Source organism: Schistocerca gregaria, chromosome 8 (assembly GCF_023897955.1).
Source record: "Schistocerca gregaria isolate iqSchGreg1 chromosome 8, iqSchGreg1.2, whole genome shotgun sequence".
Lineage (NCBI taxonomy): Eukaryota > Metazoa > Arthropoda > Insecta > Orthoptera > Acrididae > Schistocerca > Schistocerca gregaria.
The window spans coordinates 323,452,358-323,466,048 of record NC_064927.1 but is presented as its reverse complement, the minus strand read 5'-3'; the positions used below and the strand labels follow the sequence as shown (position 1 = coordinate 323,466,048).

The following is a 13,691-nucleotide window of genomic DNA, read 5'->3' as shown; positions in this document are numbered from 1 at the left end:
ATAGTATGCAAAATATAGTACAATCAGTCAAATATAGAGACTGTGGAATGGAGTATCCATCAAAGTAGCTAATGAACAATGTAACAGAACAAACATATTGACTGTTCTCAATACTTGACTTGAATACGATGCTTATTAGATGTGACAAAGTAAGCAGATGTACAGAAGAGTGCTAATGATACTGTCAGAATTACTATCCTCATTATAGTACCCTAGCTCTGCACCAGATGTTTGAGAACAATTATACAAGTCCAACACATAATTTTTTACATGGTGTAAAATTATTCTAAAAATTATACTGTAAAAAGTACAATTTATGTAAGTGATGAATGTGCAGAAAGAACAAGTGGGAACACGAAAAACTGCTATTAGTATTTCTATGTCTATAGAATGTTTGCCAAGGTAATGTTGGCACAATAGAAATATTATCTATGGTATTTGACAAAAGAAGAAAGTTGTAACTCCATTGTTATTGTAATTCAGTTATCGCTGTGTGCAAGATACAAATAAATAAATAGAAAGATCCATGTTGAACTAAGTCCTTAAATAAATTGGTGACCCCAACATGATTGGTGACATGACATTTGCAACGTAATTTGCAGCAAAATTTTCAATGTTTTTTTTTAAACTTGAATTTGTCATACACTGTGTTAAAAAGTAGGGTAAATGTCGATAGAAAATGGATGTGAAGGGAATAATCCTGAAAGTAAACCGGAAGTTGGTGAGGTAAGCATTAAGGTACTGCCATTTTTGACTGAGAAACCATACATCTGGTTTAGACAAAGTGCAATGGTTGCTAGTACAGCTAAAGACCGGTAGCCAAAATTTGTTGATAATATATGGGATCTACTTACAAGTGATGAGAACAATAAATATTCTCTTGTAAAAGAACGACTTTTCACCATATTTAAAGAAAGTGAAGAGCATCACATTTAAAAACTTTTGAGTGGTTTAAAACTTGGCAACATGAATCCTAGCCAACTGTTAAGAAAAATTCACGTATGTGCAGGTACTAATGTGTCAGACAAGATCTTAAAATCACAATGGCTTGACAAACTTCCTTGTAGTATTCGAAGTATTTTAGTTCTATCTGATGAAACAGTGGATAAGAAAGTTCAAATGACACATCATAGTTGAAATGTACTCTTGTCAAGGAAGTTCAAACTGCGTGTCATTTCAGTTCATTTCGTCAAATCATCATCCCTGTGAGTCCATGCTCTTCTCTTAAAAATTTCGGAATTGGAAAATGAGATTAAGGTGTTTTGAAAACCAAGTAGGCAAAGATCACACAGTAGATATAGAAGCAGAGCAAAATTTGATAAAAATGGTAAATATTAGTATTGTCATTTTAAATTTGGCACATGATGTAAGCCTGAAAAATGTGTTCATTCTTGCCAATGGCAAAATAAAGAAGAGTAGAATGGGTAGACACAACAGGGCTGAGTGTTTTACACAAGTACTCACATCAAGCCACCAATGTCACCTATTTGTTAAACATAGAAATTGTGGAAGATATTTTCTGGTAGACAGTGGTACAGATTTGTCTGTTATATCAGTTTCTAGAAGCAAAAAAAAAAATCCTGTGATTTCAGTATTCATGCTGCCAATACCAGCTTCAAGAAGCACAAAAGGTAAATCCTGTGATTTTAGTATTCATGCTGCCAATGGGTCAAAGGTACCAGGTGTACCAGTATGAAATGAGTGGTAAGATACAAACGTGTCGATACGGAACATTTGTTGTGAACGAGTCTTAACTTTTTTTGTTTGTTTGGTATGACATCTGTCACATGAAGTCATGGAACAAACATCATATGTTTTCATTGTGTTAACAAGTTGAATTTTGTACCAGAAAGTGATGATTTGCAGAAAGCATTAATTTTTTGTTTTCGTTTGAAAAAAAGTGCTGCAGAGTTGCATTGAATGCTTGTCGAGGCATATGGTGACCATGCTGTATCAGAAGCAACATGCAAAAGATGGTTTCAATGGTTCGGAAATAATGATATTGATGTAAGAAATGAAGAACGTCGAAGACCACCAAAAAATTCGAAGATGCCGAATTGCAAGCAATATTGGATGAAGATGATACTTTAAGTCAGAAGCAAATGGCAGCAATGCTAAATGTAGCACAACAAACAATTTCTGACCGTTTGAAAGCTATAAGAAAGATCCAAAAGTGTGGAAAATGGGTGCCACATGAATTGAATGAAAAACAGATCGAAAACCAAAAAACAACTTGTCAAATTTTGACCGAAAAACAACTTGTCAAATTTTGCTTCAAAGACATGAAGGAAAAATCAGTTTGGCGGGAAAAATCATGGGTTAATCCGGGACAACCATCAAAATTTACTGCACAACCAGATTAATTCGGCAAGAAGACAATGCTCTATGTTTGGTGGGATCAGAAAGGTATGGTGTATCATGAGCTTCTAAAACCTGGTGAATCTGTGGATACCAATCGCTACAGACAACAAATGATCAATCTGAACTATGATTTGATAAAAAAAAGACCAGAATGGGCAAGAAGACATGGCAAGGTAAGTTTTTTACACGACAATGCACCTGCACACAAAGCAAAACTGGTTCAGGATACAATCAAACCACTTGGCTGGGAGCTGCTACCCCATCTGCCGTATTCACCAGACTTGGCCCCTTCCAACTACCATTTGTTTTCATCAATGGGACACACATTGGCTGAGGAACACTTCGATTACGACGAAGAAGTCGAAAATTGGGTGTCTGATTGGTTTGATTCAAAAGACAAACATTTCTTTTGGCGTAGTGTCCACAAATTGCCAGAAAGGTGGTCAAAATGTATAGAAAGCAATGGTCAGTACTTTGAATAAAATGTTTTTACTTTTCAATTCAAAATAAGTGTTCCATTTTCACAAAGAAACACTCATTTCATACCGGTACACCTGGTAAAACCTTCTGGTTAAAAGATTTTAACCATTTCTCTTGCAGCATAGGTTGGCCATTACAAAGACAAAACCATTATTATTATTAAATCATTTATTAAATGCCAATATAAAAGCAGGAGAGCTCTCTGATTTTCTCATTCAATATTCTAAAGTCAGTAAAATTAAATTAAAGGTTCAATCATCAATAAAAATTGGTACATAATGTAACCAGTTGCCATCAGGCACCCTGAGAACTAATGTTTATTACAACATTCAGTGTAACATACACAGATATTTACTAATGATAGGAGCCCCTCACACAAACTTAACCATAGAAGGTGGTGAGTCGCGTGCTGTATTAAAAAAATTATTATGTACACACCATGGAAAATCCAAAGTCTACGTAAATGCTTGTTGTGGTATTGAGTTTGCTTAACAGGCTCATGCTACACAAAATCAGAACCCAATGCTAATGGTGACCATTTGTCTTTAAGTCAAATACCACAACAGAAATAGGAAATTACAATTTTATAACGGAAGAGAGCTGGTACATCAACACAATAAAAAACACACAAACACACACACAAATATCAAACTTTCGCAACCCACGGTTGCTTCATCAGGAAAGAGGGAAGGGGAGAGAAAGACGAAAGGATGTGGATTTTAAGGGAGAAGGTAAGGAGTCATTCCAATCCCGGGAGCGGAAAGACTTACCATAGGGGGAAAAAGGGACAGGTATACAATCGCCGCGCACACACACACACACACACACACACACACACACACACACACACACACACACATATCCATCTGCACAAATTTCAAGCTTTCGCAACCCAAAATTGTTTCATCAGGAAAGAGGGAAAAAGAGGGAAACACGAAAGGATGTGGATGTTGAGGGAGAGGGTAAGGAGTCATTCCAATCCTGGGAGTGGAAAGACTTACCTTAGGGGGGAAAAAAGGACACGTACGTACACACAAACACACACACACACACACACACACACACACACACACATCCATCTGCACATATACAGACAAAGGCAAACATATGTAAATGCGAAGAGATTGGGCAGAGATGTCAGTCGAGGTGGAAGTATAGAGGCAAAGATGTTGTTGAATGACAGGTGAGGTATGAGCGGCGGCAACTTGAAATTAGCGAAGGTTGAGGCCAGGTGGGTAACGGGAAGAGAGAATATATTGAAGGGCAAGTTCAAATCTTAGGAGTTCAGATAGGTTGGTGTCAGTGGGAAGTATCCAGATAACCCGGACGGTGTAACACTGTGCCAAGATGCACTGGCGATCCACCAAGGCATGCTTAGCCACAGGGTGATCCTCATTACCAACAAACACTGTCTGCCTGTGCCCGTTCATGCGAATGGACAGTTTGTTGCTGGTCATTCAAACATAGAAGGCTTCACAGTGTAGGCATGTCAGTTGGTAAATCGCATGGGTGCTTTCACACGTGGCTCTGCCTTTGATCGAGTACATCTCCCGGGTTACAGGACTGGAGTATGTGGTGGTGGGAGGGTGCACGGGACAGGTTTTACACAAGGGGCGGTTACAAGGGTAGGAGCCAGAGGGTAGGGAAGGTGGTTTGGGGATTTCATAGGGATGAACCAGGAGGTTACGAAGGTTAACTGAACGGCGGACAGACAGGCTTGGTGGAGTGGGGAGGATTTCATGAAGGATAGATCTCATTTCAGGGCAGGATTTGAGGAAGTCATTCCCTGCTGGAGAGCCACATTCAGAGTTGATCCAGTCCTGGTAAGTATCCTGTCAAAAGAGGGGCACTTTTGGGGTTCTGGGTTTGAGGTCAGGAAGGTAGTTGCGGGATGAGAAAGCTGTTTTCAGGTTATTGCTATAATGGTTGAGAAAGCTGTTTTCAGGTTATTGGTGTAATGGTTCAGGGATTCAGGATTGGAGCAGATCCGTTTGCCTTGAAGATCTAAGCTGTAGGGAAGCGACCATTTGATATGGAATGGGTGGCAGCTGTCAAAATGGAGGTACTGTTGCTTGTCAGTAGGTTTGATGTGGACAGATGTGTGGAGCTGGCCATTGGACAGATGGAGGTCAATGACGAGGAAAGTGACATGGGATTTGGAGTAGGACTAGGTGAATGTGATGGAACCAAAGGAGTTGAGGTTGCACAGGAAATTCTGGAGTTCTTCTTCACTGTGAGTCCAGATCATGAAGATGTCATCAATAAATCTGTACCAAACGTTAGATTGGCAGGCTTGGGTACCCATTAAGGCTTCCACTAAGCGACCCATAAATAGGTTGGCGTACGAGGGGGCCATCCTGGTACCCATGGCTGTCCCCTTTAATTGTTGGTATGTCTGGCCTTCAAAAGTGAAGAAGTTGTGGGTTAGGATCAAGCTGGCTAAGGTAATGAGGAAAGAGGTCTAAGGTAGGGTAGCAGGTGATCTGCGAGAAAGGAAGTGCTCCATCGCAGCGAGGACCTGGATGTGCAGGATATTTGTTTATGAGGAAGTGAGATCAATGGTTACAAGGATGGTTTCCGGGGGTAACAGATTGGGTAAGGATTCCAGGTGATTGAGAAAGTGGTTGGTGTCTTTGGTGACGGATGGGAGACTGCATGTAATGGGTTGAAGGTGTTTATCTACATAGGCAGAGGTATGTTCTGTGGGAGCTTGGTAACCAGCTGCAATGGGGCAGCCGGGATGTTTGGGTTTGTAAATTTTAGGAAGTAGGTAGAAGGTAGGGGTGTGGGGTGCCAGAGGGGTGAGGAGGTTGATGGAGTCAGGTGAAAGGTTCTGAGAGTCCCTTGGAGATTCGCCTGGACATCAGGAATGGGATTACCTTGGCAAACTTTGTCTGTAGTGTTGTCTGAAAGCTCACGTAGTCACTCAGCCACATACTCCCGATGATCAAGTACCACAGTCGTGGAACCCTTGTCAGCCAGAAGAATGACGATGGATCGGTCAGCCTTCAGATCACGGATGGCCTGGGCTTCAGCTGTTGTGATATTGGGAGTATTATTAAGGTTTTTCAAGGAGGATTGAGAGGCAAGGCTGGAAGTGAGAAATTCCTGGAATGTTTGAAGAGAGTGATTTTAATGAAGAGGAGGTGGGTCCCGCTGTTTTGGAGGATGGAACTGTTCCAGGCAGGGTTCAATTTGGATATTGTGTTGGGGAGTTGGATCATTAGAAGTAGGATTAGGATTACTTTTCTTTGTGGCAAAGTGATTATTTCCAGCAGAGAGTACGAGTGTAGGATAGTACATCTTTGACGAGGGCTGTTTGGTTGAATCTGGGAGTAGGGCTGAAGGTGAGGCCTGTGGATAGGAGAGAGGTTTCGGATTGGGAGAGAGGTTTGGAGGAAAGGTTAACTACTGAATTGGGGTGTTGTGGTTCCAGATTAGAATTTTGAGGTTTTGGGGGGAGTGGAGCTGGAAGTGGGAGATTGAGTAGATGGGAGAGACTGGGTCTGTGTGCAATAAGAGGAGGTTGAGGTTTGTTGGGAAGGTTGTGAAGGGTGAGTGAGTTGCCTTTCCGGAGGTGGAAAACCAGGCGATTGGATAGTTTTTTGAGGTGGAGGGTGGCATGCTGTTCTAATTTGGGGTTGGCCTGTAGGAGGATGCTCTGAACAGCCAGTGTGGATGTGGGAGAGGAAAGATTGAGGACTTTTATTAGGGATAGGAGTTGATGGGTGTGTTCATTGGCTGAGTTGATGTGTAGGTGAAGGATTAGGTGGTTGAGGGCTATGGATTGTTCAGTTTGGAACTTGTATAGGGACTGATGGAAAGAGGGGTTACAGCCAAAGATGGGAACTTTAAGTGTGAGGCCTAAGGGGGTAATTTCAAATGTCAGACAAGCATAAGTAAATAAGATATGGGAGTGTAATCTGGCTAGGGCAAAGGCATGTTTGCGGAGGGAAAGTAAATAAAACTTAATGGGGTCATTGTGGAGGTGACAAGGTATTAGAAGGTGGAAAGTGTATCATGGGGCTGAAATGAAAATAAAAATTAAAAAAAAATATGGGGAGAGATAAATGTGAACTAGAAAACAACTGGAGATCTGGTGTGGAAAAAGGCGAAAAAGTGGTGGCTAAAGCTGGGCTATGTTGATCCTGTGGTGAACTTGGGTTGGTAGGCAATGATATGCATAAAGGTTAGGTGGTTGTGTTGCTGTCAAAACACGTAAAGGGTGGCAAAATTCGGGAAAATTTCGAAAAAAAACTAGGTGTAAATGTATTAAAAGGAATGGTTTTGTGGTGGCAAATTATGAAAATGAGGCTAACAATTGCCTGACGAAGAAATAATTACATTAAAACATGTGGGAAGCGGTGATGTGGGAAAAAAGGGAATGGAAATAAAGCGAAAGTTATTAGAACTAGCCAAAATGGTTGTTTAATAGGTGAAAGGAACTGTTTGTAAACTGGGAACGGTGGATTTTATAGCAGCATTAGTGTTGAAATAGGAAAAATTTTTTTTCGTTATGGCTTCGAAGTAACTTACGTATTATTGAGTATATAGGCAGGATAAAATTGTATGGTAGATTAGGGTAAAAAGGGGAAGGTGAATACACATTGAAACTACTTGCACACACACACACACACACACACACACACACACACACACACACACACACACACACCTAATCCTTCGCCTATACATCAACTCAGCCAATGAAGACACCAGTCAACTCCTATCCCTAATAAAAGTCCTCAATCTTTCCTCTCCCACATCCACACTGGCTGTTCAGAGCATCCTCCTACAGGCCAACCCCAAATTAGAACAGCATGCCACCCTCCACCTCAAAAAACTATCCAATCTCCTGGTTTTCCACCTCCGGAAAGGCAACTCATTCACCGTCCACAACCTTTCCAACAAATCTCAACCTGCTCTCTTTGCACACAGACCCAGTCTCTCCCATCTAATCAATCCCCCACTTCCAGCTTCACTCCCCCCAAAATCTCAAAATTCTAATCTGGAACCACAACACCCCAATTCAGCAGTTAACCTTTCCTCCAAACCTCTCTCCCAGTCCGAAACCTCTGTCCTATCCAAAGGCCTCACCTTCAGCCCTACTCCCAGATTCAACCAAACAGCCCTCGTCAAAGATGTACTATCCTACACTCGTACTCTCCGCTGGAAATAATCACTTTGCCACAAAGAAATATAATCCTAATCCTACTCCTAATGATCCAACTCCCTAAGACACTATCCAAACTGGACCCCGCCTGGAACAGTTCCGTCCTCTGTCACAGCGGGACCCACCTCCTCTTCCCTAAAATTACCCTCTCCAAACCTTCCAGGAATTTCTCACTTCCAGTCTTGCCTCTCAATCCTTCTTGAAAAACCTTAATCCTACTCCCAACATCCCCACAGCTAAAGATCTGGCTATCCGTGATGTGAAGGCTGACCGATCCATCGTCATTCTTCTGGCTGACAAGGGTTCCACGACTGTGGTACTTGATCGTTGGGAGTATGTGGCTGAGGGACTGCGTCAGCTTTCAGACAACATTACATAGAAAGTTTGCCAAGGTAATCCCATTCCCGATGTCCAGGCGGAGCTTCAAGGAATCCTCAGAACCATAGGCCGCCTACAAAACCTTTCACCTACTGCATCAACCTTCTGACCCCCCCCCCCCCCCCCCCCCCCCCACTGACACCCAGCAACCCTACATTCTTACCTACGTCCTAAAATTCACAAACCCAAACATCCCGGACGGCCCATTGTAGCTGGTTACCAAGCCCCCACAGAACGTATCTCTGCCTATGTAGATAAACACCTTCAACCCATTACATACAGTCTCGTATCCATCAAAGACACCATCCACTTCCTCGATCACCTAGAATCTGTTACCCCCAGAAACCATCCTTGTAACCATTGATCTCACTTCCATCCAGTGCCTCGCTACGATGGAGCACTTCCTTTCACGCAGATAATCTGCTACCCTACCTAAAACCTCTTTCCTTATTACCTTAGCCATCTTCTTGATCCTAACCCACAACTTCTTCACTTTTGAAGGCCAGACATACCAACAATTAAAGGGAACAGCCATGGATACCAGGATGGCCGTATTGTACGCCAACCTATTTATGGGTCGCTTAGTGGAAGCCTTCATGGGTACCCAAGCCTGCCATTCAAATGTTTGGTACAGATTTATTGATGACATCTTCATGATCTGGACTCACAGTAGAGAAGAACTCCAGAATTTCCTCTACAACCTCAACTCCTTTGGCTCCATCACATTCATCTGGTCCTACTCCAAATCCCATGCCACTTTCCTCATCATTGATCTCCATCTGTCCAATGGCCAACTTCACACATCCGTCCACATCAAACCCACTGACAAGCAATAGTAGCTCCATTTTGACAGCTGCCACCCATTCCATATCAAATGGTCGCTTCCCTACAGCTTAGGTCTTCATGGCAAACGAAACTGCTCCAATCCTGAATCCCTGAACCATTACACCAATAACCTGAAAACAGCTTTCTCATCCCACAACCACCCTTCTGACCTGGTACAGAAGCAAATAGCTAGAACCACTTCCTCATCCCCTCAAACCCAGAACCTCCCACAGAAGAACCCCAAAAGTGCCCCACTTGTGACAGGATACTTACCAGGACTGGATCAGACGCTAAATGTGGCTCTCCAGCAGGGATATGACTTCCACAAATCCTGCCCTGAAATGAGATCCATTCTTCATGAAATCCTCCCCACTCCACCAAGCGTGTCTTTCCGCCATCCACTTAACCTTCGTAACCTACTGGTTCATCCCTATGAAATCCCCAAACCACCTTCCCTACCCTCTGGCTCCTACACTTGTAACCACCCCAGTGTAAAACCTGTCCCATGCACCCTCCCGCCACAACATACTCCATTCCTGGAACCCGGAAGGTGTATACGATCAAAGGCAGAGCCACGTGTGAAAGTACCCACGTGATTTACCAACTGACATGCCTATACTGTGAAGCCTTCTATGTGGGAATGACCAGCAACAAACTGTCCATTCGCATGTACGGGCACAGGCAGACAGTGTTTGTTGGTAATGAGGATCACCCTGTGGCTAAGCATGCCTTGGTGGACAGCCAGCACATCTTGGCACAGTGTTACACCGTCTGGGTTATCTGGATACTTCCCAATGACACCAACCTATCAGAACTCCTAAGATGGGAACTTGCCCTTCAATATATTCTTTCTTCCCGTTACCCACCAGGCCTCAACCTCCGCTAATTTCAAGTTTTCCGCTCCCAGGATTGGAATGACTCCTTACCCCCTCCCTTAAAACCCACATCCTTTCGTGTTTCCCTCTCCTTCCCTCTTTCCTGATGAAGCAACCTTGGGTTGTGAAAGCTTGAAATGTGTGTGTGTGTTTGTTTGTTATTTATTGTCCTCATCGGCATACCAATACTTTTGTTTGGTAAGTTACAGCATCTTTGTTTTTATATATATTTTTCCCATTTGGAATGTTTCCCTCTATTTCCTTCACCATGAACCATGTACCTGGCCTTTGGTGGGGAGGCTTACATGCCTCAGGGATACAGATGGCCGTCAAGCAGACATATTGAAATATGTCTGCTTGTGTTTGTGTATGTGCGGATGGATGTGTGTGTGTGTGTGTGTGTGTGTGTGTGTGTGTGTGTGTGAGCGAGTTTACACCTGTCCTTTTTTTCCCCCTAAGGGAATTCTTTCCGCTCCCGGGATTGGAATGACTCCTTACCCTCTCCCTTAAAACCCACATCCTTTCGTCTTTCCCTCTCCTTCCTGAAGAAGCAACCATCGGTTGCAAAAGCTAGTAATTCTGTGGGTGTGTTTGTGTGTTTTGTTCATTGTGCCTGTCTGCCGATGCTTTCCCGCTTGGTAAGTCTTGGAATCTTTGTTTTTAATATATTTTTCCCATGTGGAAGTTTCTTTCTATTTTATATATACCACAGTGTTGAAGCCTAATGTGTAGTGTTACATCGCAATGTCTAGTGACTCAGCAGTATACAGCAAGGCTTGTAGACTGGATGCAATTAAATTTCAAATTGCTAAAAAAGCATTTCACTGCCTGTTAAAGAATGGTATTATACATCCATCACAAGCACAGTAAGCTGGTCCACTACATCTTGTTATGAGGCCAAATGGCCAGTGGCGAGTTTGTGGAGATTGTAGCATCTGAATGGCATGACTCTCCCAGGCTGGTGTCCAGTTCTAAAAGTTGGTCATGTAAATTTTATAAATAAAAATATATTCTCAGAAATTAACCTATTCAAATCCTATTAACAAATTCCATCTGCCAAAGAAGGTAAATCAGAATCATCTACTATTACACCAATTGGTCTTTATGAATTCGATTGTATGTCCTTCAGACTTTGCAATGCACCTAGCACATTTCAGAGGTTTATAAATGAAATTGTAAGAAAACTATATTTATGTGAATCTCTAAAGCAACAAGTTGAGCATATAAATTTACTCTTTAAGCAGTTAGATATGTATCTTCTCGTATAAATGTTGGAAAATCAGTATTGGGTGTACAATGGCTAACATTCTCAGAACACTTAATTACAACCGCAGGAACGAAGCCAAAACCAGAAAGGGTTGTAGCAGTAACAAACTACGGATGACCCAAACCAGTTTATGAACTTAGAGTATTCTTAGGGATCATTGATTTTTATCGATGGCATTTGGAACTTGCTGCTGAAAACCATGTTTTGTTGAATTATTTCCTAAAAGGAACCACCAAAAATGACCAAAGACATGTTTGACTAGGCAGAAGAAGCAACTGCTGTTCCAAAATGCAATGAGGATCTTGCAGATACCACACTTTTCACATTTCCTGGTTTAGACAATCAACTTGCATTATTTGTGCATGCATCAGATTCTGTGGCTCGTGCTGCAGTGTGACAGTAGCAAGATAAAGCTTTTTCTCTTTTTTTCCCACTATGGCCTGGAAGAAGTATTCCATGTATGACAAGGAGCCGCTTAGTATGTGAGAATCAGAAGAACCTAAAGCACACTGTAATAAATTTTCAAACTGTAGCATGCAACCATGCTACTGACATCTGTTGACCTTATGGTGAACCATCTTTATCTATATGTGTATCCTCACACAGACAGTCATGAAAATATGTCTCACCACTTCCTCAGACATTCATTTGCACATGGGCACAAAACAAGAAGCACAATTTTGTTGATTTGCAGTGCTCAGCTGTTATCTCTGGTTGACAACATTATTTAGTGTCTACAGCATGTACATAGTAGTAATATTTCATAATCAAACATGTATTGGCAGTTTATCTGAATTTCAAAACCTCAAGCCCCGGAAGGTCTTAATGAAAATGATGATAATGAGGACAAAGAAGTGTTGTAATAGATCATAATTTGGTGTATGGTGCATTTAGTATCTGTTCTTTATGTTCTGAGTCTAATTTCAAATTAACTACAAACTTTATAACTATCAAAAGACATTGTTGTCACTAGCCTATATGTGGAAATTTTGTTTCAAGATGAAAGCTTTCTTGGCTGCAAAGTTTTTTAATACCAATAATGATATTCACCTTTTGATGCATCAGCAGATTTTCTGTATAGCAGGAAACCAATGCATCAGATACAAGTAAAGGAACGGACATGGTCCTAGCTTGTATGACTATTCAAGTAAAATAAACTAAGAGTAATAGAAACTTTTGTAAACATAGCTGGATATGTAAGCCATCCATCATAAAGTCTATTTCCTTTTTATATAGCTCATGAACAGGTAATTAGAATTTTGAACAAAAAACAATGCCACATACCTTTGGATCGAAATGCGACAATGTTCTTGTCCCAGACCATCATCTCTCCATCAATAATGAAGCTTTGAACACCAGGTTGCAACTGTTTCGACAACAGTGGCGTGAGAACTCCTGTCATTGCATTGCTGCCATAAATGTCTGTATAGTCAAAGCCATTTCTGAAAAATTTCCAACAAGCAGGAACTCAGTTAAAAATTTTATGTTATGTTAACATAGCAAATCACATCACTAATGCCCAATGGTTTTGTGAACTGATAAAGGAATTGAAATACTGTGCTCTGAGATAAAGAAAATAAAGAACAAAATATATCTGTTTTAATAAAGAGACATCATGTACCATTACACTACATTTGTTAAGTTTTGCTTGGATAGTTATGTTAGATATAGGTAGGATTTTACCCACATCCTCCAAAAGCCATCAAATGATGAGTGGTTGATGAAACACAGAATACCAGAAACATTGTGTGTTTTCCATTCTATCCATGAGCAGTCTCTAGGAAGAATGACTGTAAATATCTACATCTTCAGCCACATCTATATTCTGCAAACCACTGAGAGGTGCATAGCAGAGGGAATGTCCCATTGTACCAGTCATTAGGGTTTTTTCTCATCCCAATCACACATGGAGTGCAGGAAGAATGACTGTTTGAATGCCTCTGAGCATACAGTAATTATTCAAATCTTATCCTATCATTTAAGACTTGTTTCTTAAAACTTTATTAATAGACTTTCTTGAGATAACAGAAGTTGAAAATACAACTGCAGTTGTAAGTTTCTTTCATTTAGGACATGAATGGTTTTGGGCTCTTATATGCCCATCTTCAGATGTCGTACTGAAAATAGCAAGAGACAGGTGATAATTTTTATATGTAGCAATACACATGAAAAAAAAACCCATCTGGGTGACTTTTCGGTGAACTGAACCCCTCTTCTTAAAGCTCTCCAGTCCTTTTCCTTCACCCCTCTTCATTCCTCTTCAACTCTTCTGCCAGGAGAAGACACTGGCTCTGAAAGTTTGTAAAAGTTAAACCTTTTTGTGCATGTGTTC

The 13,691-nt window shown here is 41.3% G+C and overlaps 1 protein-coding gene across 8 annotated transcripts in view; it reads right to left on the bottom strand.

Annotated features, from left to right (window-relative positions):
• The window catches only part of LOC126284945 (DNA ligase 4-like), a 616,842-nt gene that overhangs the window by 109,204 nt on the left and 493,947 nt on the right, over positions 1 to 13,691 (bottom strand). For all 8 annotated transcript variants that reach the window (XM_049984217.1, XM_049984218.1, XM_049984213.1 and 5 more), the window contains exon 7: positions 12,644 to 12,801. In XM_049984217.1, coding sequence (XP_049840174.1) covers positions 12,644 to 12,801 — 158 coding nt within the window. The remainder of the gene's footprint in view (positions 1 to 12,643; positions 12,802 to 13,691) is intronic.